This window comes from Vulpes vulpes, chromosome 16 (assembly GCF_048418805.1).
Source record: "Vulpes vulpes isolate BD-2025 chromosome 16, VulVul3, whole genome shotgun sequence".
In the NCBI taxonomy this organism is placed as follows: domain Eukaryota; kingdom Metazoa; phylum Chordata; class Mammalia; order Carnivora; family Canidae; genus Vulpes; species Vulpes vulpes.
This window is the reverse complement of record NC_132795.1, coordinates 1272202-1285544: the sequence shown is the minus strand read 5'-3', so window position 1 is coordinate 1285544 and position 13343 is coordinate 1272202. Positions and strand designations below refer to the sequence as shown.

The 13343-nt window shown below is 45.9% G+C and overlaps 1 protein-coding gene across 1 annotated transcript in view; it reads right to left on the bottom strand.

Annotated features, from left to right (window-relative positions):
• Positions 1–13343, bottom strand: part of WDFY1 (WD repeat and FYVE domain containing 1) — a 44637-nt gene that overhangs the window by 26865 nt on the left and 4429 nt on the right. The window contains exon 2 of the mRNA XM_072742177.1: positions 215–282. Within this exon, the coding sequence (XP_072598278.1) occupies positions 215–282 (68 nt within the window). The remainder of the gene's footprint in view (positions 1–214; positions 283–13343) is intronic.

The window sequence follows — 13343 nt, the reverse complement described above, 5'->3', positions numbered from 1 at the left end:
CTCAAGCAGACAGCCCACTGAGCGTGGAGCCAAAAGCCGGGCTCGATCTCACAACCCTGAGATCATGGCCTGGGCCAAAATCAAATGACTAAGGCTTTGCTGACTGCGCCACCCGGGCGTCCCTCTAGGGGCACTTTATACCCAGGCATTTTGAAATTTGAATCATCAAAGGCACTGGACACACTTCTGCCCAGCGAACAGTTCAGCTACTCACAGGCCATCGTGTGATAGATGCTGGGCCAGTACTGACCGCTGTCTCTTTTCAGCCATACTCGGATGGTTCTGGGGAGAAAAGAAGAGGATGGAAGAGCAGCCGTTAGCAATTTGATCTTATCTGTATTCCAGGGAAAAGTGATCATTTACTTTATTTTTAATCCTATTTCCCAACTAACCCTGTAACGTTCATTAATCAGACAAATGAGATAAACAGAGCAGCACCCAGGAGAGCAGCACCCGGGACGTTATCCGTGGTGCGCACACCACACACCCCCATCCAGCTAGGTCTATGGGCCACGTATGGCAGGTTCGTGGGAGCCAGGAGTCAGGATTCCAAATGATCCTGATGATACGGTAAATCTCATTGTAGAAGGATGTACAAAGAAAACTGCTGCTCTTCTTAGTGAAAAGCCAGCTGTGCAACTTGGTTGCTTGCTGTTGGAGCCCAGTGAGGGGAGCAGAAGACCTCTGTGGGAAGATGATGCTTCTGGAGAACGGTGCCCACCACCGGCCGTCCTGCCCCGGGGGACGCCGCCCCACACCAGGTCTCCGGGCCTCTCCTTTCATCAGAACCCACACAGGGAGACAAGGAGATCCTGCACACGGGCAGGACAATGACAAATGACCTAAATAGCCGAAGTGATATCCGGGCTTATGGGGTCAGAAGGGCGAGCACCACCAGGCCTCCTCCCGGCGCAGCCCCGCCCAGCACCCCCGGCCTCCTCCTCGGCACCCCAGGGAGCAGCCGCGCAGGCCCGGCTACCTTGGCTGGGAGGGCCCCCACTACCCACGGCCCACCCACGGCCCCTGCAGCGACCTCTGTTGCGGTCCTGCCACTCTCTCTAACAGCGACATAGACGCTGCCCAGAGTCTGCACTGACCAAATGTCTGCCCCTGAAACCAAAATACCCAAGACCAAATGTGGACTCTCTGTGTCTCCATCTGGTTTGACTTTGGAGACACGGGTCACTAGTCTGTGAGGGTAAAAATCAGACTAGTGTTGCTCCTGGGGGAGGAAGACAGAACGGGAAGGAATGTGCAGGAGCTTTCGGGGGCCTGGCAAGGCTCCGGGGAGTTGGCTTCACGAGTCCACACATTTGCCAGGACTTGCCCAACTACAACCAAGGTCCGTACAGGTTACTGTGTATAATTAGGTCGCAATAAAGACAGACTAGATGCTGACCTTCATTCATCCAAATAAATCAAAGAGAACCTAGCAACACAGTGGGCAAATCACCACTTTGTACGTGACCTGGATACAGGCCACAGAGTAGGAGAAGCCACGTGTTCAACGAGCCACTGGTGACGGGTCACAATGCAACCCTGGACAACTTTGTACACTTCCCACCCCTGATCACAACTGGCTGGACCAGAAATGAGCATCTAATCCTCGCTCGATCAATCAGCTCCTCCCTTGGGAAATCAGAAATAAGGAGAGCGAAAAATAGATCAGAATCTCCCAACGGCTGAAATGGCTGTTTTTGGTCACAGGCTTTGCAACTCGGACTGCAGAATGTTGCACATCAAATAAAGAGAAAGAATGAAGTCCCCCTATTACAAGAGGCAGAGGCAAGCGGAAGAGCATCCCTCATGCCCGAGACTGAGCTATTTCCCTGGCCTGGAGTTGTGTGAGCTGGACACCTCGGCAACCTTACCAGAAACACTCTCAGAAGCTTAAATCAGCCCGAGGTACCTCTGCTGCTGGCAGTCAAGCAGGTACTAATGCACAAGGACACCAAGCACAGTTTCTTCAGTTGGGCACCATAACAGATCCTCCGTCATGAGCTTCTCACGGCAAGATAATCGGACTTTCTTCTGAGGGACCTGTACTGTGACAGGGAGTTCTAAAAGTCTAAGTTCACATCCCAAATTAGAAGAGAGGGGGAGGGAGATCAGAATACAGCCATGTAGGAAAAGACCTTTAATTTTTATAGTTTGTAATTCCATTCCTTTTTTTAAAAAAAAGGAGAGATGTATTTACCTATTTATTCATGCGAGACACAGGGAGAGAGGCAGAGACACAGGCAGAGGGAGAAGCAGGCTCCCTGCGGGGAGCCCGAGGCGGGACTCGATCCCAGGACCCCAAGGTCACGACCTGAGCCAGAGGCAGACGCTGAACCTCTGAGCCCCCCAGGCGTCCCTGTAATTCCATGTCCTCATGGACCCACAGCTCGAAGAAGGACTCAGTGGCACACGCTCTTCCCTCGGGTAAGAGGAGAACACTCACTAACAGGGAAGTTGGCGGTGAGAGGGAACACCCCAGAGGTTCTGTCTGCCATCCAATCGTCTAACCTTGGAAAGTCTAATTGCAATTTCATGAAGTTCCGAACGATATTTAAAATAGCCCAAGGGCAAAATGGAAACTCTCCAGGCACCAGCATTTTGGGAACACAGTGCTAGGCCCTTTGGGGGACAAACGTTAGTACTCGAGTTGGGTCTGCACCCGGCTGACGCACTAGGAAACCGGGGAGACTTAAATGATCGCGCAGGATGTTTCATCTGAAAATCGATTACGTCCAGGCTGGCCGAGACCATCCTTGCTTGGGCTGCGGGTTCCAAAATTCCCAAACAGGCTCAATCTTGACCTTGATAGTGAGCTCTCTACCTCTTCGTCTTCACATCTGAAATTCCATCCCGCCTCTTTTCATGCTCCTTCCGTTCCTTCCACGATAATGCTACAATCTCCCATTTCCAAGATTAAGTCAAAATGATGGCAAGTTTAACCCTTAACACTCCGGTAGTGCCAAGAACCTACATATTAAACATACGTTGTAAAATTTCTATTAAGGTAATATAAGAATTTGTTTTGTGTTGTGTTTAGACTGGGTCTCGACTGGGGAGTAAATGGTTGTTTAAAAAAGGGCTTAAGGGTTTGGCGCCTGCCTTTGGCCCAGGGTGCGATCCTGGAGACCCGGGATCGAATCCCACATCAGGCTCCTGGTGCATGGAGCCTGCTTCTCCCTCCGCCTGTGTCTCTGCCTCTCTCTCTCTCTCTCTCTGTGACTATCATAAATAAATAAAAATTTAAAAAAAAAAAAGGGCTTAAGTTGCGCTGCTTATTAAGAAAAAGTCAACAAATTTGAGAGACCAAGAAAATTTACTATTCAGTAAATTGGAAGTAAGATCTATTTGATAAGTTGAAAGCAATACAAGAATACCGTTTAGTAACATTTGCAGGAGAAAACTTTTAAAAACTCTAGCACGTTATTAATAGACCATGCAATCACCAAGCGTCAAGATCAGATGGTTTCATTTCTACAGAACCACAATATTTTCTGCCTAGCTGAACGTCTAAGCTGCTTTCTCTACCAAGTTAAATTAAAATATAACAGCTTAACTTTTCCTTTAATATTTTGACAAGTTCACACCCACTCACCTAAACTCATTCTATGCTTTGCTTGCTGCTCAATCTACCATTTTTTTTTTTTTTTTTTTTTTTAGTGGATGAGTTGTTTTTGAGATTCCAAGACCGTGTCAATCTGATAAAAAGTCTTTCCTTAAAACCGAAACATCAGAAACACGTTCACCTTTGCCAGGCTCTAATTTTAAGTTGTTTTAAAACAATAGTTTGATATTTTTCCAGGAGGTACTTAGAGAGGAAATGTGTCATTTCTTTCAGAGCCTAAATAAAACATTTTCAGAGTTCTCCAAGCTACTATTCCCTACAGCAACCTCCTCTGCCCTCCTAGTTAGAGAAGCATGGTAATATTTATGCATCACTACACGGGATGCCCACCACTACCATCATTTTACTTGTCTATCATTTTTTTTTATAAAAATTTTATTTATTTGAAAAAAAACATTTTATTTATTTGATACAGAGAGAGAGCAAGAGAGCATAAGCGGGCTCCACACTGAGTAGAGAGCCGGACGTGGGGCTCAATCTCAGGACCCTGAAGTCATGGCCTGAGCAGAAGGCAGATGCTTCACTGACTGAGCCCCCCAGGTGCCCTGTTGCCTATCGTTCTTCAGCAAGGTGGATGATCCGTTTATTTTCTGGAAAACAAGAAGCCAAAGCTGGATTGTATTTTTTTTTTTTTTAATATTTCAAGTGTTTAAAACATATTGCTGTGCAGGGCTAAGCAAATGAACAACTGAAAAGAAGAATGAAAAGCCATTTCTAGGGTTCTTGTAATTTTCTGTCAGCACTGGGAATCAGAACTCTTTGGCAAAAATTTGTCCCATATACTGAGAAAAATGTTTCCTGCCTCATACTGCTGCTGCTGCTGCTACACTACTAGTAATAACAGCAACCAAGTGATTGAGGAACTCCATACTTGGCAACCGATTCTGAAGAAATTATTTAACAGGAAAAAAAAAAAAAAGGAATTAACGCATTACAAAAAAGTTCCTATGAGCATTACATTACTCAAAGGAGTAAAAACTGGGGGGAAAGGTGAAATAACGAAATGGGTTAATGGCCTATTAATTCCATAGCTTACGCAGTCATTACAAATCGTTCTGAAAATCATGAGTTCATGATAAGCTACTGAATTAGTATGCTTCACAGTCATTAAAAATCCTCACAGAGATCGTGAACCCATGAGAAAACGTTTATGAAATGTTAATTTTTTTAAAGTATAACGTAAAATGATGTAACTTCACTTCTATAACTGGGCCAAGCCAGGTAGGAGAGAAGGATCATAGCTGTGGAGCCACCAAGGCCTTCAGCAACTTGGGGGTGGCGGTTGGGGGGGGGGGTTCCTCGAGCCCAGAGACTCCATCCCCAGCCCCCAACTCAAGGAGCAGAATGAGCCAACAGTTGAACGAGTCCTCGTGAGCCCTGAGCACTCAGGGATGAACGTCTGACGTCCAGGCAGCTGGCTGGGGCGAAGCCCGTCCGCTCCCTACGGACGCCTGTGCTCCCTCATTCGGGCAAGAGCAAGCAGGTGGGGGAGGAGGGCAGGCCTCAGGCGGAAGCTCCAGCGCAAGTGTGGGCACCAGAGTCAGAGGCGATGTCAAGTAGGGGGACCCATCAAGGCTGGTGGGAGATCTGAGCATCCCTGGGGTTAGTGCACAGGGCCCAGGACACCCAGAGCTCACAGGGAGACGCAGACCCAAGGACCGGGACACCAGGGTCGAGGTGCTGGATGGACAGAACCTTGAGCATGTCAGCAGGGGACAGAGCCAGTGAAGGAATCAGAAGCAGGAGGGCAGGAAACAGACGACACCAAGAGGCACCAGGGCCACCAGGCCTGAAAGACACAAGGCGATAAATACTCCGTGCCTCTTAAAAAACGTGTCCCTGCCTGAGTTCTTATGAGTTCACAGCAGTGAACCGTAGTGGCAGACAGAGCTACTTCCTGTGTTCTAGAAAATACTCCAGGATACGAGAAAGGCTACTGTTGGTGGAGAATGTGAGCCACATCCTCATGACAAGACGTCAGCCAAGGCCTCCCTTTTATACGCAGGGAGGCAAATGTAAGGAGAGTCAAGGTTCTAGGATCAAACAAAACATCAGTTTGTTGAATTGTTTTGTCCAATTTTATTGCTCTTTTATGAGGATAATAAAAATTCACATTTCAAAACATTACAAAATAATTCAAAACAAAGCAGCTTTACGTGGTAAATAATAAGTAAAACAATTTATTTTTTTTAATTAAATTTGTCTTTTCTTTTTTTAAGATTTTATTTATTTATTCATGAAAGACACAGACAGAAAGAGAAGCAGAGACACAGGCAGAGGGAGAAGCAGGCTTCATGCAAGGCGCCCGGTGTGGGATTCGACCCTGGTACTCCAGGATCACACCCTGGGCTGAAGGCAGGTGCTAAACTGCTGAGCCACCTAGGGATCCCCTAAGTAAAACAATTTAAAAAAGAAAAAACGCTTTTCAGAAAATTCCACATTTTACCCTCCAAAGGAGTTAACCCCTAAACAAAAAGGAAGCATGAAAAAGTAAATTACTTTTTCCCTCCAAAAAAATCCAGACTATGCACAAGTCGAGGTCTAACTTCAAAGCTCTCATTTAGTTCAAAGAAACCCTGACTTCTGTGCTAAACAGAAACAATGAGTACAACAAAATCTCTCTCGATTAACACATATTTGGTATGTTTTTCGTTTCAAATTTTTATTTAAATTCTGGTTAACAAGGAGGGTAATACTGCTTTCAGGAGCAGAATTCAGGGATTCAGCACATGCACACAACACCCCGCTGTGCCTCCCTAGTGCCTGGCGCCCACCTACCCCCCGCCCCACGACCTTCCATCAACCCTCAGTTTGTTCTCTATGGTCAAGAGTCTCTTATGGTTTGCTTCCCTCTCTCTCTCTTTTTTTTTTTCTTCCCGTATGTGTCTCTGTTTTGTTTCTTAAATTTCCCACGAGTGAAATCATACAGCATTTGTGTTTCTCTCTAGCTCCATCCACGTTGGTGCAAATGGCTAAATTTCATTCTTTTTGGTGGCTGAGTAATATTCCATTGTACATATAGTTTACCCCTTCTTTATCTAGTCATCAGTTGATGGACATTTATTTTTACAATAAACCAGAGAAGAGAAAAAGTTGTTAAGAAAATCATCAGGAAGAGAGAATCCATTTATAGTACCATGCCATATAAAATCCACATATAAGTGGGCCTGCACAGTCCAAAGCCATGCTGTTCAAGGGTCAACTGTACTTGCTGTTTTAAGCACTGAATCTTACCTGGTTTGTCTCATAGCAGAAACTAAATGATACAATGCTATCTGTTCAAGAAATAGAGTATCTTTGATTCTGCCCTTAAAATAAAAAATAGGGGGATCCCTGGGTGGGTCAACGGTTTAGCGCCTGCCTTCTGACCAGGGCATGATCCTGGAGACCCGGGATCGAGTCCCACATCGGGCTCCCTGCATGGAGCCTGCTTCTCCCTCTGCCTGTGTCTCTGCCTCTCTCTCTTTCTCTTTCTCTCTCTCTCTCTTGAATAAATAAATAAGATTTAAAAAAAAAAAAGATAGCATTTGGCACTTACTGAGTGTCAAGGATTTAAAAGTACTGAATAAACAAATAAGTTCACTTCACTTTGAACCGAAATAGAGGATTCTCGCTTTGCACAGATGTTAATTTTTTTTTTTTTTTAAAGATTTTATTTCAGAGAGAAAGTGAGCAAAAGAGAGAGACGGCATGCCCATGCGCGAGAGAGGACAAGCCAGGGCAGAGGCAGAGGGAGAGGGAGAAGTGGACTCTCTCTGAGCATGGGGCTCAACGTGGGGCTCGATCCCAGGACCCTGAGATCATGACTTGAGCCGAAGGCAGATGCTCTACTGACTGGGCCCCGCAGGCATCCCTGCGCAGATGCTAAATTGAATCCCAAGAAACTAAAGAAGTTACTGTAAAGCATAAACGAAGTTATTACTCTTAATTATTATTCAATGTTTTTCATCCTATCAAGGATCAAAATTCTGCATGTTCTTAGCTTACTACAGTAGATATATGAAAAGCAGGCTAAAAACCACAGGTCTGGTTAAGAATGAAGTATGTGTTCCAGGGAAACTAGTCTGTGCTCTTCTCAAAGACATGCCTGATGGTCAGAATAGATGGAGGAGCTCCTTTCATTTCTTCGAGTCCCTTTGACTCCCCTCAAAGAGCTGATTAAAAGCAACTTAAAAATGTACTTTAGGAAATCACCAAGTCTATAAAGCCTCATCTGCTTAAGCTAGAAAGAGGAGGAAAGAAGACAGATTCCAAGCATGGTCCTTCTGGTGAAAAGCGCTGGCTCTCAAAGCAGGGCATCTTGTGGGAGTGCTGATTAATATCATTTTTAAACCTAAAACTGCATGAGGACACACATCTGGATTCAAGACATTTTATTTTCCAATACGAATACCCTGAAAATCACGCCCACACTTTGGTAAAAAGATTCAAAGCGCACACCAGTGCTGCGGTAAAATCACAAGGCCAAATTCTGTCTCGCCTGACACATCAGCATTTCTAAAACCAGATCTTTTTTTTTTTTTTTTTTTCTTTTAAAGCAGGTTCCACACTCAGTGTGGAGCCTAGTGCATGGCTTAAACTCACTATCTTGAAATCAAGACCTGAGCTAACATCAAGAGTTGGACGTCCAACTGACTGGGCCACCCAGGTACCCCTTTTTAAATTTCTCAAAAACACCCTAATGATCCCCAAACAGCTAAATGAAAGCAACTCAACCATTTTTACATTATAAACTGTTACATTATGCCAGGATTGCTCAACTAACCAATTGAACACAGAATACAGAGGAGAAGATATGTTTCAAATTAAGCCCAAGGCCTGCTTCTGTTAAACTCTTACAATAGTTAAGTTTGAGGAAAGTCACTCTTAGGGCTGCTGATACTATTTCGCTTGATAAATCACCAAACATTTCCGTTACCTTCAGCAAAGGATATTTTTTCCTACTCTAACTACTTCCGGGGGCTCCAGACACAGTGTGTGATTCTGGTCGCCTCCAGAGCTTTCTCTAACATTAGGATGTTAGCCTAAAAGAGAAAGAAAAGGATATGGCCATCAGTGCAATCTGCTTTTATCAAATAAAGAGCAGTTTCCTTTCAGCCAAGTCTCCTGAACTCTGCCCTCTTCATTCCTGTAACAGAAAGAAGCCTTTCTCCTTTGGTAACAAAGGGGGGAAAACACTAGATTTTTACTGAACCAACTAAACGGGTAGGCAGGGAAACCAGCCTCTTTTCACCAAGGAAAATTAGATTGGCTGAGAACAAATGTATATTCCCATCTCCTGCTACCGTCCAGGGAAGGAACTGTGAACAGCTCCAACGGCCCGCGCTGGTGCCTCTCGAACTCCTGCTGTTGTCACAAGCAGATGTTTATCCCAAGAGGAAGGCCACTTATGTGGCATCCCCACCAGCTCCTGGACTGCGTCTCCAGAAGCCAGATGGCTACTTTCCTACCTGCAGATGTGTTCTTTTTCAGTTGAGGAACCATTCCTGCTGCCATCTGTGCACTGTTAGCATCGGAATGATTTTTTTGCCACCTCTGTGCTACCAAGAAGGCTGACGGCCATCAGAACCTCGAGCAGCAGGAGCGATCAGGGCAGGATGCAGTCAACATAGGGTCCATGCAACACTTTCTTATGTCACCAAGAGAAAAGGTTCAAGCTCTATCCATAGCCTAGATGTCTTAAAACGCAGGGTTAAACCAAATCCAAAAAAAGTACAGTTTGAGGCAGTGAGGAAGAGCTGTTCCACACTTCTTTCTTCCTTCCAGGTCTGTCTGTTGATTCACCCAAGCTAGCAACATTGAGACCAGCGCACATCTGCTTCCTTCTGGGAGTCTGGAATTTCGGCAAGCGCCAGGCAGAGGGCACCTACCCGGCCAGCCCCCAATAAAAGCGGTGGGTACAGAGTCTCTACTGAGCCTCCTGGTCGACAGAGCTGTACCCGAGGGGGCATAACTCAATGCGGAGGGATGGAGCCCCTCCTGTGGGTCTCTCCACGGGGCAAAGATGCACAGGAGCTCACGCTGATCTCCTGCGGCCTCTGTGCCTTTCCTTCCACCAATGCTGTTTGTATCCTTTCACTGCAATAAATCGTGGCCACGAGCATGAGCTAACGTCAGCGGTGCTCCTAGGGAATCCGTGGGCCGAGGGGTGGCCTGAACACAGCAGGGCACAGGTGTTATGAGGGAAAACCCACGACTGATGTGACTTGTAAGTGACCGATACAGAAATGATGAGAAGGCACGACTCAAAGACAGTTACCAGAACTTAGGTTTCTAAGTGATCCCCAAATGGTTACTGTCCTACTTCATACAGAAAAAAATTTTTTTTTATTTCCACATGCACACAGAGCAAGCAAACATCTTTAGCTTTTGATGAGATTAAAATAATTACATAGGAAATAATAACAGACAACACGTGCAAACTGCTTTCCCTGTGCTGGGCACTGTTCAGTGCACTTTGCATATTAATTATCCTAATTCTCACAAAACCCTGATGTAGGCACTGTCCCCATGTCACAGATAAGAAAGCTATGGCACAGAAAGACCAAGCAACCTTTCCTGAGGTCACACGGCTGGGACTCAAACTCGGGCCTTCTGGATCCAGAACTGGCTCTCGACCGTGCCATAAAAAGAAAACGATCCTCACGACGAAGGGCCACTCTAACAAGAGGAAAAAAATCCTTCCTCCTTCTCCTTTCTCCGTTTTGTTTTCTAACAGAGTCCACTTTTCAGCACCGCGTGATGACAAAAACACGGCAGTGAACACCCCAGTTTAATGTGTAAGCCAACAACTTCCAGCTATGCCAGGTTTTCTCCTAAGCGTAACACTTTAAAAACTCAGGTTGTTTATTCAAAATGACTTCCGCGTGAGCAGCTAAAAATATATAATTTTTCCCTCAAACTACCTTAATGTGCTTAGAAACATCTGAAAGGAAACAAGTGTATCAGGATAAAAAGCTGGTTTATAACAACGGCAAGAAAAGCAGATGCCACACTTTAAAAGTTGGATTTCTATGACTGCTACTGTTTACCAGCCTAAGTGCAACATCCTACAATATTTCAAAACACATGAGATCTGCCTTTGTTTGACTTAGGCCAGACAAGTGAGTTTCTGGCGGAAATCAATGGTGGCCTCCAGTTTTGCATCAGGGCAAAAGCATAAGCACGCTCATCCTCAAACTGTTTGCCAAAAATGAAGATGGCAGGATGGAGCCTTATTTCTTTTTTCTTATTTAAATATTTTATTTTGGGCAGCCCACGTGGCTCAGCGCTGCCTTCGGCCCAGGGCGTGATCCTGGAGATCCGGATCGAGTCCCACGTCGGGCTCCCTGCATGGAGCCTGCTTCTCCCTCTGCCTGTGTCTCTGCCTCTCTCTCTCTCTCTCTCTCTCTAGGTCTCTCATGAATAAATAAATAAAATATTTTTTAAAAAATTATAAATAACTTAATTAATCTTTTATTTAAATTCAATTTGCCAGCATATAGTGTAACACGCAGTGGCTTTATCATGACGTTTTTTCTTTTAAAAATTCTATGCTTCAACTGATTCTAAAAGTATGGTGCAGTCCACAGCAAAAAAAAAAAAAAAAAAAAAAAAATCAAAGGGCAATGTGTCCTGGGAATGGGTTCTCAAGGTCTCAGCACATTTCACTTCTGTTCAGAAAGCTGAGTCTCACTTTCTGTTTCCTCTATCAGGAAAATGGTTACTGTAGTTCAAATTCTACAACTTACCACCCAGGTTTGGTACTTTTCTTTTTACAGTTTCCTGGCTAGAGAGAGTCCTACTTTATTGATTCGACGATATTTTTTTAAAGATTTATTTATTTATTCATGAGAGGCACGGAGCCAGAGGCAGAGGGAGAAGCAGGCTCCCTGCAGGGAGCCCGATGCAGAGCTCCATCCCTGGACCCCCCAGGTCACGCCCTGAGCGGAAGGCAGAGGCTCCACCGCTGAGCCCCCCAGGCGTCCTGACTGGAGAGAATATTTTTTTCTTAAGCTTTACAAATGCAGCATACTTGGCATGTTCAAAAATGCCAGTTCCCAAGTTCAGGCAACTGCAAACTTAAGTTAAAAACACACATTCAGGTGTAGGGTAACAAGAGTGCGGTAATGAGGCCCTTAACAGAATGGACAGGCAGGCACACAGGGGAGCAGTGCCACCTTCTGCTGACCCCTCCGGGGCAGGAACTCCGACGGTTTCTGCTCAGACCCCAAAGCTCGGCACCCAAAGCATTACTAGTGACTCCTGGTGCGAGGGGCTTAGGCTGGGCATTCTGCAGCGGGTTAACACTCCCCGAGGGGACGGTGTGTATTCAGACGTGTCCCACACGGTTTGGTTTTAATGGGAAATAGACGGGTACAGGTAACTGACTCCAGGCAAATATATCCCGGAAAAGGACACAGAAGAGGACAGAGGACAAAGTATTTGCTCCTCGTGGGCCTGCAAGGCAAACACCGGGCCCACAACACTCGTGTAGAAGAGCGGTTCTCAAAGTGGGGTCACTTTGAACCAGCAGCATCAACATCGACATCACTGGGAACCTGGAAGACATGCAAACGCTGGGGTCCCATCCCAGCCTCGCTCAATCACAATCTCCATCTGATTCTCATACATGCTCAGGTTTGAGAACCGCTGTCTGGGGAGACCAGAGAAGTAAGTACACTGAGCCTAACCCCGGCTGTCTCAACCACGGTGCTACTGACATCTGGAGCTGCTAGTTGTGGTTGTGAGGTCCTGTCCCGTACCTTACATGATGCTGGGCAGCATCTCTGGCCTCCACCCTCTAGATGCCAGCAATCCCCCCTATAGTCCTGCCAACCAGAATGTCCCCAGAGACTGCCACATCTCGCTGTGGGGGCAAAATCACCCCTTGTTGAGAACCACAGGCCTAGTTTAGAAAAATGGGCAATAACTTTAGGCAACCCTCACATCTCACTTTTCCTCTCAAAATGCTCTCACGCCAGTTCTCACTGCTTTTAACTTTTACCAAGTGAATTAACTTTAGCAGGAGCCTACTTTAAATTTAAAAGTTGCCGTTCTGAGCATTACAGCACAAGTTATATTAGAAAAGGTACAAACTTCAAAAACAAAAAAACCAAAAACCTAAAAGGAAGGAAGGATCGCTGCATTATAGCCAAAGGTGGAATCCTAGCACGTCACACCCGCTGCCAGAACAGTCAATCGCTGATGGATACCGACTGGATTCAGTTTCTCCAAATGCGCAATAGGGCCCCCTAGTCGCACCTGGGTTCAAATCTCAACCCAATCACTTACTAGCTACTAGGCCTTGGGCAGTGACTTCAGCATCTTTGTGCCTTGGTCTCCTAGACTGTCAAAGGCCCACTGCCATCGGAGGGAGGCACACACCCACCGTCTGTCCCGTAACACTCTGGGGGCCCAGGAGAGCTGCTTCTGCGGGAAGACGGACAGACACACCGCACGGGATAAAGACTACACACGGTCCCATCTCTTCAGGTCAGGTTTTACCACCAAGGAGTTTTCAGGCCCAGTTTACGAATCAACCAGCAGAACAAGCCCACCTTCGGCTTTTACAACACACTGAATCTTGGAGCTACGACAAGGGAGGTGCCTGTACTCCCCACCTCGCGGGGAACGTGAGAGGGATGCAGCCCCATACAGAGGTCCAACTCTGCACCAGTAGGGAGCACGGACTTTTATTTTATTTCATTAATTCATTTATTTTTATTTTTTGAGAGAAGGG